Source organism: Phacochoerus africanus, chromosome 8 (assembly GCF_016906955.1).
Source record: "Phacochoerus africanus isolate WHEZ1 chromosome 8, ROS_Pafr_v1, whole genome shotgun sequence".
In the NCBI taxonomy this organism is placed as follows: Eukaryota; Metazoa; Chordata; class Mammalia; order Artiodactyla; family Suidae; genus Phacochoerus; species Phacochoerus africanus.
The window spans coordinates 85,724,252-85,737,422 of record NC_062551.1 but is presented as its reverse complement, the minus strand read 5'-3'; the positions used below and the strand labels follow the sequence as shown (position 1 = coordinate 85,737,422).

At 55.6% G+C, this 13,171-nt stretch overlaps 1 protein-coding gene across 2 annotated transcripts in view; it reads right to left on the bottom strand.

Annotated features, from left to right (window-relative positions):
- The window catches only part of PTPRU (protein tyrosine phosphatase receptor type U), a 90,877-nt gene that overhangs the window by 68,721 nt on the left and 8,985 nt on the right, over positions 1-13,171 (bottom strand). For both annotated transcript variants that reach the window (XM_047792938.1, XM_047792939.1), the window contains exons 2-7: positions 5,480-5,611; positions 2,359-2,630; positions 1,722-1,803; positions 1,492-1,607; positions 917-1,091; positions 46-339 (exon numbers count right to left, since the gene is read on the bottom strand). In XM_047792938.1, the coding sequence (XP_047648894.1) occupies positions 46-339; positions 917-1,091; positions 1,492-1,607; positions 1,722-1,803; positions 2,359-2,630; positions 5,480-5,611 (1,071 nt within the window). The remainder of the gene's footprint in view (positions 1-45; positions 340-916; positions 1,092-1,491; positions 1,608-1,721; positions 1,804-2,358; positions 2,631-5,479; positions 5,612-13,171) is intronic.

The window sequence follows — 13,171 nt, the reverse complement described above, 5'->3', positions numbered from 1 at the left end:
ATACCCAAGTATCCGGAGATGGGAGTGGAGCCAGGAGACACCCACCTGCGCACTTGGTGCGGCTGACAAGGGGCGGCCCCGGCCGGCCGGTGCCGCCGTCGCCTGGACGCGTGAGCAGCACGCTGATCTCATACTCCGTGTCAGGGTCAAGGTGCCACAGCTTATAGGTCTGCAGGTTGACCGCGTGCACCTCGGCCCACGGGCCGCGCGCCATGCGATACTCAATCTCTTTGCGCACGATCGGCCCGTCGCCAATGATGGAGTTGGTGTTGAGCTGGATGATGAGGTAGGTGGGACCAGCGCGCAGCAGCTGCGGGGGTGCAATGGGAGTAGGGGGCTCTGCAAGGAGATTGGGGGAGAAGCGAGCCGATGGATGCCGTTGTGAGTCCCTGAGCCTGAGCTCACCTCACCCAAATCCCCAAGAGCCCTTCTGGTCCCTCCAGGATCCTCAGGCAGCTCCCAAGCCCTCAACTAGACTGCCTCTCGGCACTAAACCCCCAGGCCCTAAGGGGCGACCAACTCCAAAAGCTGGCCTCACCCTCACCTCTCAGCCTACACCCTCTCCCTCACTCCCAAATCCCCAAGTCCTCGCCTCCAAGGGCTAACTGGGGTCAACCCTCGGCCCTACAGCCAGATCCCGCCTCGCTGGGCTCACATCTTGAACCGCCACGCGGGCCCACCTCTCAGTCAGACTACCTTTTGATCTGATCTTCTTTATCTCGGGTGAGATATTAGCTCCTCCGTAAACCGGGTCCTTGGTCAGACAGCGCCCGGGGTCAGACCCTGCCTTACCTACCCGGCCATGGGCCACGCCCCCAACAAGACTCCGCCCTCTGGTAGACCCTGCCCCCTCCTTCGCCCGCCCCGCCCCTCGGGGGGTGCAGGTGCCGCCCTCCGCAAGTGAACCAGGGCTCACCCTTGACAATCAGCTCTGCAAAGTTGGAGACACCCGCGCCACGCGGGGCCTGGGAGACGCAGCGGTACAGGTCCTGCTCCGAGCGGCCCACGGCAACCAGCGGGAAGGTGGCCAGGAAGCGCCGGTGACTGATGTGCCGCACGCTGGCGGCGGGCACCAGGGCCCCGCTCTGTCGCTGCACGGGGAGAGGGGCCACAGGGTCAGGGGCGCCAAGGAGGAAGGGTCCAGATCTCGCTCTGGCCCGGGTGAGGGGCGTGGTAAATGTCCTGGCCCCATTTAGCCGTCCCTACCACACAGAGTCATTTGGAGTTTCTGGAACCAGCGACAGGAGATGTGGGGCTGATTAAGGGAATGTGGTAGCTCTGCCTTTGACAGAGGATGTGGTTGGGGGATCCTAGAGAGCTGTGCTCTGTCCTTGGGGAACAGGGCACAAAAGAGGGCAGAGCAGAGCCTAGAAAAACAAGGATGCATGTATGGTGCTGGAGAATGAAGGAAGGGCTCAGTACTCTACAGGAAAGCCAGCACTTTTCATAGGAAGTTGCCCAAGGTCCCCCTGCACCTCCACCACCACTCACCTGCAGAAGGAAGCGCTCAGCCTCCGCTGCTCTGCCCGCCGCCATGCACTGGAATGAGGCGTTCTGGCCAGCGTTGACCTCCACATCGCCCAGGCGGGAGAAATGTGGGGCCTTTGCTGCAGGAATAGAGCTGTGGTGTGAGATGGGCCTGCGTTTCCTGTCAGCAGGAGCCGCGGCCGCCTGCACCCCTCACCCTGTGCCCCAATGTTCCCCAGTGAACTGGGACTCACCGCAGGGGTAGCTGAGAAGCAGGATGTCATCTAGGCCCATGTAGCCCCTGCGGTCTGGGGAGATGAGGGCCTCAAACAGCACCTGGTGGAGGCAGGAGGGTCCCTGTCATGCTGACAGCCCTCCAGCCCTGCCTGGGGAGGTGCCCACAAGAGCCCCCGTTAAGCTCTGCTCCAGCCCCATCCTCCTCAATGAACGGAGGTCACCCCAGCTCACAATTACTCTCCATACCAAGCCAGCTGCTTATTGGAGGGGGTGTCAGTGCCCAGAGCTAACAAGGTCTAGGCCAGGGGTTCTATCCCAACCCCAGACAATTACCTTCAAGCCACAAAACTCTTCCCAGCCAGACAGGGGTTCCAAGTCAGCACTATTCCAACTCATCCTGACCCCAGCCATAAACTATCCCTATTAACATAGCTATTCCTATTCCTGATGTTGAATCCAGACTGAACTATCACTGAATAACCCAGTGCTGACCACAGACTGGCTAGTGACCTTGACTAGCCAGACCACAGACTGACTCCTGATGCTAAACACAGACTAATTCCAACCTTGGCCACTTGCTTACTCTGACCTCCAGTTGACACCCTTCTACCCGCCCCCCAAGCACAGACTGACCGCAGACTGAACACAGCCCACCTGATATTCATTGGGCCAGAAGGTGCTGACAGCCAGCTCAGCCTGGTGCCACTGACGGCCATGGGATCCTGTCATGTTCCAGACGGCACTGCCCAGGGGACCCCCATTGACACGCACATAGATGCCCAAGGTGCCTGGGCTGTGCCCATCCCGGCTGTACAGGAAGTAGCTGAACTGCACACAGTGGGTGTCATTCTCGCTCAGGCTCTGGAAAATGACATGGGCCCGCTGGCCTGGAGCATGCTGGGAAGCATTGACCATCAAGTAGGAGCCTGGAGAGAGAGGAGGAAGAGGCAGGAACTGAGAACTCAGGGGACGACCAGAGATGGGGGGCGGGCACAGAGGAGGGGCAGAAACAAAGGACTCCAGGCATTTGGACCCATTTGGACCCCTCTGAGTTCTGGTCCCAGCTGTGACTCACAGGTAAGTCCCTTCATTTCCTTGCATCTATTTCCCAAAGGAGAGAGTTGGAGCAGAAAACAAACACACACACACAAATCTGGCTGTGTCAAAACCCTCTGTGGCTTCTCACCACCTATGACATCATGTGCTGATCCACGGCTTCCCCCTGTTCTGAGCTGTCCTGGGAGGCAAAGACCAGGACCTCATCATGGAGTCAAGAGTCTGGCACATGACAGCCCCTCAAAGGCCACCTCTTCTGAAGCCCTCCCTCTCCCTCTATGGGTGTCTCTCCTGGTCCTTGGACTATTAATGAATATATATCATTAATGTGTATATATCTCTCTCCCCACCAGCCTGTGATACCTTGGGGCTCTGCTGTGTCCCCAGCACAGGTCTGAACCCAAGCTGAATGAACGTGTAGAACAGAGATGGACAGGACTAACTTCCTTCCCAGGCCCCACTCCCGGAGTCTAAATTCCTAGGATACAAGTCTCTTGATTTTGAACCTGGAGAAAGGCAGTCCTGCCCATTCCCCAGAAATCCAGGCTGTGTGCTGGGAGTCAGGGGAGGGGTAGAGCAGGAAAGGAGGCTGGACTCTCCTTGGGACCTGGCGAAGGCCCCCAGCAGCTGCCAAAGGGGTACCCACAGCCACCCAGGGCTGCCTTCTCCCAGGCTTGGCTGCCCACCAACACAGGCTCATTCAGATCCCAAACAACAAGGCTCCCTGCTCTGGGGGGGCCCTGAGGGACTCCGCTGGAGGGGATTGCATTCATCTCTGGGAGCCAGAAAGCAGCCCCCAAATCCGTCCTGGGGGCAGTGTTGTAAAAACTCCAGGTCCCCATCTCCACCCAGGAAGGGACACATCCCAGCCCCCCCCCCCACAGTATCTCTCGGCCTCCTCCTCCATCCTCCTCTCTCCTCTCCCTGTGAGCAGCTGTGTGTCTCTCCCCTCACCCCACCCCCGTTTCAATCTGACACTTTGTTCTTGCCTCTTCCTCCTGCTCCCTCTGCCTCTCTTCTTTTTCCCTAGTTTTTTCTCCCTCTGCATCCCTCCCCTTCTTTCATTCACTCCCTTCACCCCCATACCCCTCCTTCTCCTCTCTCCTGCTCTGTCTCTGAAGGTGGATCTTATTTCTTCAGCTCCAACTCCCTCCCCTAGGACGGGAGCACCCAGAGAGCAGAGATGCTGTGCACCTGGCAGCCCAAGGCCCACGCCACATACGAAACATCTCTCCTCCTTTTCTCCAGAATTCTCCAGAATATGTCACTGCTCATGCGTGGGAGAGAGAAGCAAAGCCCACACAGGGTGGTCAGGACTCTAAGAGGTGACTTCAAATCGGCCACCTTGTACCCAAATGCCAGCCTGTATCAGGCTGAGGCTGGGCCCTAGGATATGGAGTCAGCCTAGCTCAGGTTCCTGCCATGGTGGGCACCTTGACAGATCATTGTCACACGGGTCAGACTTTGACACCTGCCGGGACAGAGGTCAAATGAGGAGCTGAGAGCCCTGGGAAGGCGGAGGTGAATGCCCCAGAGAGGGCACAGTGTGAGCAAACACACAGATGAGGGGAGGCAGGGGAGGGAGCCGGGAGGTGAACGAAGCAGAGGCCAGGCTGCAGCACCTGCCTGGGCCAAGTCATGGCAGGCCTCTCTCTTGTTGGCTTTAGGCCTGGCCCCACAGTGAGAACCCTGGCTGCCCCTCCCACACACTCCTGACAGCAGGTGCCATCTCAGCCATGCCATGAGCTGGGCAGCAAAGGCCCTGGCTCACTGCCGTGAGAGGGCGAAGGGGCAGGGACCACAGCCTGGCCAGTTCTGGGTTCCCCAGCAAGCCCATGTGTTTCTTCCATTGTGCTATAGTGGGGCCCCTTCAAACACTTCCAACAAACACCTCCAACAATAGCCACTAAACATTCACTGAACCCTCCCGTGCCACCCCATGTTATATACTTCACAGGCATTATCTAACGACCCTACAAGATGGACTACTGGGCTCTTCACTTTATAGTTAAGGAAATGGAAGCTCAGAGAAGTTAAGTGACTTGCCCAAAGCCACACAGAGCTGGTAAAGTGATGAAGCCGGGATCTGAAGCCCGGTCTTCCTGACTCTGGAACCAGTACACTAGAGGCCATTGTCAGGGTAGAAGGCCAGGACTAGACTCCACGAAACTAGTCTCCTGACTCCCCGTCCAGGGTTCACAATGCCAAAAATGCCCCACCTTGAAATGGGGGCAGAGCAAGGTAGACACTGGGAAAGATCTGGGACTTCCAGGAAAAAAGAGGCAGAGGAAGGAAGGTTTTACACACATCACAGTGTTACCGCTCTGTCAGCATCTCCAAGTCCTGGGAGACTGGGATTCAGAGGCTCGCAGGGAAATGAGAGTCTCCCTGAAGCTGGAGGACTTAGGAAGGCCTGGCAGGAGTAAGGTGGATCCTGAGCGAAGCTGCTCCAGGAGCAAGGGGAGGTGGACTTCAACTTACAGCCTGTAAGGATCTTTGATTACTTGAACCTGCACCCATTCTACAGGTAAAATACCTGATGTACACAATTGGTCAGCGGCCAGAGAGCTCCACACTCACAGTATCATGTGTGTCGTTACACATGCCAAAGCAAATGAGACCCAGAGAGGTTAAGCAATGTACCCAAGATAACACAGCAGGTGGGCAGCCTGCCCTGGGAAGGAGATGCAGGGGGAATGGCGGTTGGGAGTCAGCTCACCATGGGGCAGGTCCGCAGGAGCCCGGGTCCCAGGGTGGATCCGCACTTGCTCCCACTGGAAGTCATCGTACTGGGCCTGGCTGTACTCACAGGGCACTGCTGGGTCACTCGCCTCCTCGAAGGTGCAGCCGGCTGTGAGGGCAGGACATGGTTAGCCCAGCCTAGAGGAGGGCAGCTGGCCAAAAGGGCTCCTGGGGCTACCCTCCAAGTGCCCCCACTGTCCCCTCCTACCCAAGCCCACCCTCCTCCCTTCCCTCTCCTAGAGCCCTCCTCCCATGGCCCCCTCCCTCTGGCAAAACTCTTACTCCTCTATCCTCTTCCTCTACTGAGCCCCTCTCTGCATTGCCTCCCCGCAATGCCAAGACCCCTCCCCACCCCAACACGGCCCATTCCCCCAGTACTCCCTCCCCAGGAACCCCCCACTGCTCAACCACACATCAAAGCCCTCCTCAACAAGCACAGGTGATCATGATCACTGCACCTTTAAAGCTTCACAACAACTCATGAGAGCAGGACTCGAATTATCCCCATTTTACAGACAAGGAAACCGAGGCCCTTCCTTAAGGTCACACAGCTGGTCACTGAGAGGCGGGTTTGAACCAAGATCCCCTGACGGCTCTGCCCCTCCATCTTCGCATACAGGACAGACAGTGGACTCCAGGACGGGCAGGGCCATGAGCGCCCTAAGCCAGTCCCAATGATATCTCCTTGCAAATAACAACCATGTCCCCTGACCACACCAGGCTTATGCAAAGCCCAGAATAGTGCTCGTGCTTCAGATGCGGAATCTCATGCAGGCCTTACCTGCTCAGGCAGGTATCCTACTGTATTTTACTCCCACTTGACAGATGGGCTCGGGGGTGCACATTACCCAAAGTCACCCAACAAGGTCTCTGCCTGCAGGGGAGTGACATGCAAAAGCGCAGTCATGTGTGGCTGCAGACACATATGACCAAAGGAAGCAACTTCCCATGGTTTGGAATCAACATGTACAGTTTAAATAAAGAGAAAGGGAGGCAGGAAGAGGGGACTGAAATAGATGTGAGCCCTCTGCTTGGTAATGAGGGTCACATCTTTTTTTTTTTTTTTTTAGGGCCACACCTGTGGCATATGGAGGTTCCCAGGCTAGGGGTCGAATTGGAGCAACAGCTGCCGGCCTACACGACTTGCACCACAGCTCACAGCAACACCGGATCCCCAACCCACTGAGCGAGGCCAGGGATGGAACCCACATCCTCATGGATACTAGTCGGATTCGTTTCCGCCACAACAGGAACTCTGAGGTCCACATATCTTAGCTGGCTCATCAAGGTCCTTAAGTTGGACCTTAGACACCTGAAAACACCACTGGTTCAGAAAGTAACCGCAAACTGGTCTCTGTACGCCCTCCCGAACCTTAGTATTGGGAGTCTCATCAGGGTAAACTAAGGCACCTGAGACCCAGGAATATGCCTGGACAAGTGGCAAGGAAGCAGGCTCAAGTCATGCCAGGCCCTGTCCTGGGTGCCTGCCAGCCACTGGTATGTTTCCTCACTTGACAGACGAGATGACTGAGGTTCTGAGGGGTGAAGGGACTCATCCACCGTGTAAGGTGGCAGATAAGCAAGTGGGCTTTGGCATCAGACGGACCTGAGATTGAATCTTGACTCTGCAATTTGCCGGGCCCATGACCGTGACCCTTTCTCATCTTCAGTCTCCCCATCCACACGTGGGGCTGTTGAGGATTCAGTGGGGGCAGGGTTGCAGGGGGGTCCAGTTGGCACAACACCTTGCATGTGCAAGCACTCAGGAAATAGCAGCTCTTCACCCGTGCCACCTGAGCCACATGAGTGACAGAGGCAGGATTTGAATCCATGGTGGTCAGAGGCTGAATCCCACTAGAAAAACCTTGACCATGAGAAGGAGCAAATCTGAGCAGCTTCCGGGCCTCAAGAAGAGGAGGGATGAGAAGCAGAGTAACTGGGGAGTGAGTGCCACATGCCAGGCACAGAAGTGGGCTTTTGCACTCATAGCCGGTGACTTCACTTTTAGGCTCTGCCATTTCTTCTGCAGCAGGGACTTCTCCAGGCTGTCACAGATCATGTGAAGCAGCATCTCCAAAGGCATCAGCGCAGCCAGGCATAGAGGGACTCACCACTGTTGGTGGCGGAGGCGGGGGTGGGGGAAGGGGGTCTCCCTTTCCTCTTTGTAGACCCCATCAGAGTACAAAATGTCAAAAGGTGGGCATGAGGCTGGCACCCAGTGCGGGGGACAATATAACAGAAGCCTCTCTCCAGGGCTAGGGCAGGATCTTGGCTGCGTTCTTTGCCTCTTTGTGTGAAGAGCCCTGGGCGGCATATGCCCTGTGGCCTGTGGGAGGTGGGATTTAACTCCATCTGTGTTGGGGAAGCCTCAGCTTCCCCTCTAGAAAATGATCCATAGCACAGCCCAGTAGGGATGATCAGGGAGGGCTTCCTGGAGGAGGGGACAGCTGACTTCTTTCAGTCTGAGCTGAGTCTATGCCTAAGGGTCTTAGCCAAAGCCTCCCTGAGGCAGATGAACTGCCAGAAAGGGAATCCCAGGACTTAGAGTCCTGCTGAGTCCTTCTTGTTCCTTTGCAAGTAACAAGGCGGTTGTTCCAGATGCCTCACCCCTGGCAGTGGGGCAAGCCTGGGAATGCCAGCTTCCTGGCTTCCTTCTGTCCATTCTGAGCCAGACCACATGAGCTGCCAGGACTCCCAGCCTGACTGACCTGGTCCAAGGGACTCCCAGACCATCGGACCTTAGCCATTGTAAGCCTCAGATGGCCTTACCCAGGTCAGTGAGCCCTAGACAGATAGACTTGAGCCTGAGTGGCCCCATCGTCGTCCAGATGAACACTAGACCATCTGACTTCAGCCAGAATGACCACCAGACTGACCGACTGACCCCAGACCAGAGTACCATGGCCAAAGTGACCCCTGACCTCTGCCAAATAACTCCTACAACTGACCCCAGAGAGGGTGATCTCCTAGGCTAGCCATCACCATCCAGAGAACCCATTGCAGAGGCAAAAAGTCCCCCTCTCCCTGGTCCATGTCCATCCCCAGCCCTGTGTCTCTGGGCCAGGTCCATTCCAGTGATAGCCTGGAATGGACATAACATCTCTGGGGCCAGGCTCTTCAGGGAGACTCCCACCCCACTGCTCCCCAGCTCACTACGGTATGGAACAATCAGCCCTCCTGGATCCTGGGAAAAGCCCCATCACCTCCAGTCTCCATGGCTCAGGAGCTAGGAGTCCCAAAGACAAGTTGCCACTTCTGCTAGAGACCCAACTCCTGCCAGGGGCCACCAGCCCAGGGGGAAAAACAGATCAGACTCTGGGTTGAGGGCAAGAATGGGCTGAGAATTCCTCTCGACTCCATTGACACAGACACAGACACAGACGGCCACACAATCAACGTCACCACAAGAGAGCTGCCACTCACCACCATGATGCCCCATACCACAGATCCCTCCTAGTAACTCATAAGGGGGGTGCTACCATGTTATTCCTATTTTATGGGTGGAAACCGAGGCACAGAGAGATGAGATGGCTTGTCCAAGACCACATCTTAAGTCCCAAAAGCTGGGATTTAAATCACCGATCTGTATTCGAAGACACTAGGCACAAACAAAGCAAAGCTCTGCTAGTCTGCTGGTCGCATGTGCCAATTCATTTCCATTCACAGGCCATTCGCTCACAGACAATACAAAGCAGGCCCCAGGCTGACATTAGTAGAGGCACATGGATGGTTAAGACTCAGCTCTGCCCACAAGGACCTCCTAATCCGAGTGGAGGTGAGGGAATGAGAAGCAGAGGAGGATCAGGGCCACAAGGGGGACCCTGGGGAGGAGGGTGGGTGCAAGGGGAAGGCTTTCTGGAGGTGGGTGCATCTGAGCAGAGCCTGGAAGGACGGGCACCATTCTGGCCAGCAGAGATGGGGAGAAGGGCATTTGGGGCAAAGGGAGGTAGTGAGTGAACACAGGGCGTCCTGGGCACAGAGGGAAGCCCCGACTGGCCTCAGCAATGGGAGATGAGACCAAAGGGAGGGAGGCTGAGGCCAGACCCTGGAGAGCCAAATGCCAGGATGAGAAGTCCGGCCTCATTTTGAGTGTGGAAAGCACAATAGGTGTTTGAGCGCAGAAACACCTGGATTCAAATGAGAGAAGTGATACATCCTGTAAGCCATGAGGGGGGCAGGTGGCTTCCCCAGAGGGCTCTGTAGGATCAGAAAGTGGGAGTCAGATGTCAGGAACTGGTGAGGAAGGGGCCTCAAGTCCCCAGATGACACACACTCCAATCACAATGACAGAGATGCTCAACACACACAGACACACACACAGTGAAATGTTCACGCACAGTCTCTCCTCCTTCAGCCTCATTCAAGCCTTGGGGACACAGTCACAGCTGGCCTGGGGACAGGGAGAAAACCATTCCCCTCCCTGGGTATGCCATCTCTACCAGGGCCTCCCTGAGAGGGTGGGCTAAATCAACCTAGGACCCCCACAGTTCCCCAGCCTCAGCTCAAACTGGCCCAGCTACATTCCTCAGCTAATCTCCCCAATCTGGCAGGCGGTTGCCTGAGCAACCGTCAGCCACAATTTGGGAAGGCAGGATGATGGTTTATCCACATCCGGCTGGGCTCTGGATGGGGTGATGCAAGGGGCAAAGCAACCTCTGCGGGAGGAGCCAGAGTGTGGGAGGGGGTCTCGCTGGTGTGGGGTTCTCTACCCCTCCACAGGCGTGTATTTGCACATGTGGATTGGGGGGTGGAGGGGCAGTGCACACATGCACACATACATGGCTGTGAGAGTGATAGCCTGGAACTGCCTAGTGAGTACTCAACTGGGAGGCAGGAGGCCTGGATCTAATTCCTGCTGAGCCTCTAACTCTGTGTGACTTGGGGCAGGTGGCTTGCCCTCTCTGAAGCCCTACTTCCTCACCTATGAAATGAGAATGGGGACCAAGGAGACCTCTAAGGCTGTTCCACCTCTAAAATTCTGATTCCATTCGTGCGAGCAGGCATGTGAGCAAGAGTAACTGGAGGGCAGAGGGAGAAACTATGCAGGAGAGGTATTTGAGCAGAGGTGTCTCAAAGTGTGGATCCCCGGGTGGTGTGCTGTGAGGTTCTGGGTGTGTAGGTGTGTGCTTATGTGCAGAGATGTTTGGGGATCTTCACCAATAAGCAGGTGCCTAAGGGGAAGGTGAGTGTGATTGGTGAGTGTCATGAATGTGTGTGTGTGTTTGTGTGTGTGTGTGTGTGCATGCATGGGAGCACCAGACTTTCCTCTCCATTAGACAGGGAATGGTGTTCTGTGCCAACTGCAGCTGCCAGCCACGGTCAGTGTTTTCTGAAGACCCTAGGTAAACAGAGTCTGTTTGCAATGAGATTTTTGTTCCCTTTGATTTGTCAATAGAACATTCAGTTCCCAAAGGACAGCCCTAGGAGAAACAAAACTTCTCCCAACAGATTATAAATTTAGGGGCTGGAATCATACACAACTCCTGGCACAGCCCCAACCCTGGCCTGGGGAACCCAAGCACAACCCCAAGAACAACGTTGGTCTATTTCATCATCTGAAACTACACCCCTTGTCTAGGTGGCCCAGCACAACTCTGGAAGCAACACAGACTCACCCTTGGACATTCTTGTCCAACCCAGCCCCACCTCTTGTTCTCCACCCCAATAACAGCTCCACCTCAGGCCAGTCTAACCTCTACCTCCCCCCTTCTTGAGGTCAGAGACTGTCTCTTATGCCTTTGAACCCCATCCCCAAGCCCTACATATAATGGAGTATCAAAAGTGGCTGGACTTACGGACCCAATGATCCCAGCAACTAGTCTGATCCTAACCAACCGCACTCAGACTCAAAGACCATTACTTCAGCCTGGAGACCTGGCCCAGCCCACTTTACTGCTCTCCTTGCCTAGATCGACACAATCAGACTTTGGCCGGGGGTCCCTGGAGCTGCCTTCTAGAGCCCTAAATAATTTTGTTTTGTCTTTATTGTCCTTTTAGGGCCACACCCACAGCATATGGAGGTTCCCAGGCTAGGGATCCAATCGGAGCTATAGCTGCTGGCCTACGCCAGAGTCACAGCAACACCAGATCCGAGCCACATCTGCAACCTACACCACAGCTCACAGCAATGCTGGATCTTTAACCCACTGAGAGAGGCCAGGGATCGAACCTGCAACCTCATGGTTCCTAGTCAGATTTCTTTCTGCTGCACCATGATGGGAACTCCCAGAGCCCTAAATAATTGATGAGCAATTAATCAAGGGCAGGGCTGGCAACGATATGCCCACCTTCTAATCATCTAGAACTCAACATGGCTGCAACCAAGAAGGTCACCCAGGGCCAGGCCACAGGAGGAGAAAGTTGAGCCGGTACCCCCTGCAGGAGCCAATGCAGAACCCAACAATGCTAGCATACTTCCATCTCTACAGAGGATAGAAGGAAGCCAACTACAGCAGGGGAAACTTAGGCCAAATCCACTCCCTATCTCCCAGACCAACATGCAAATTCCAAAGTTAACAGCAGGGCTGCCATATTGGGAGTATCGGGCTGTCTAGTAGAAGCAATGGGGTGTGGCCAAACTCCATAAAGAGCCAAAGGGCTGAATGGAGGGTTGTTCTGTGCAGAAGTACCGTAGGCAAAGGTACGAAGACCTCTGCAGTGCAGACACCCTATGTCATGCAAAAACAGAGGGCAGAACAGAGAGGCAGAGGGCTGTGTACCAACACACACAGTGCAAAGACCTGTACTTTCTAAAGGTCCGGGGGAAAGAGAGGGCTACGAGGTGCCATGGTGTGGTGTGTTGAGGATGCAGGGCACCAGCTCCCAGTGCACAGGGGCAGAGTGCAGTTACACAATGCAGGGGAGCAGAGCAGTGTGCCCAGACCCTCGTGTGACCCCTGGAACAGCACAGCAGGACAGATGCAGGGGAGAGGTGCCACATCCACCATGGCATGACCCAGAGCTGCACAGAATCACAGTGCACCAGTGAGCACCTGGTGACATTCTGGGCTGGCACTCGGCGCCAAGGGATAGGTGTATGGAGGAATGCCAAGGTGGTAGCTTCTCTCCCTCTCCAGACACTTGTTCAGGGCCAGGCACGGAGTTGGCACTCCATGAATTCTCGCCAAAAGGATGTCTAGTGGAGGCATGCAGAAGAGTACAGAAATACTGGGAAAAGAAGGACGCGGTGCCATGAGGAGGGAACTGCTGGGTGTGGAAACCCGGGCTAGAATACAAGCTGGATGCAGTCCCAAGGAGTACAGTAAGTGTAGATTTGAGAGAGGGGTTGGGGGACAAAGCAGCACCAAATTGGGATGTTGTGAAGATGCCATGTGGAACAGGGGATTCAGTGCAAGGGATCTGGGTCCTGAAATCCAGTAGATTGCACCCAACCCAACAGTGAGCAGGTACAGTGCAGGGCAGAGGTCCAGGACAGCAATAGCAAGCAGTGCACAGATCCAAAGCCAGGTACTTGCAAAGGTAATGCCTGTAAAAACTCACAGCAGTCCCGAGCCCAACAAAGTGGCCTCAAGCTACAGTGTAGCTACCGATACCTCGGGCAGCGTGCAGTGGGGGCCAGAGGGACACTGCAGTGAGGCAGCTTGAAGCAAAGATGCTGCTCAACTGGGGCTGCTAACAGGACCCTGGGAAAGGACACCAGCTGATACCT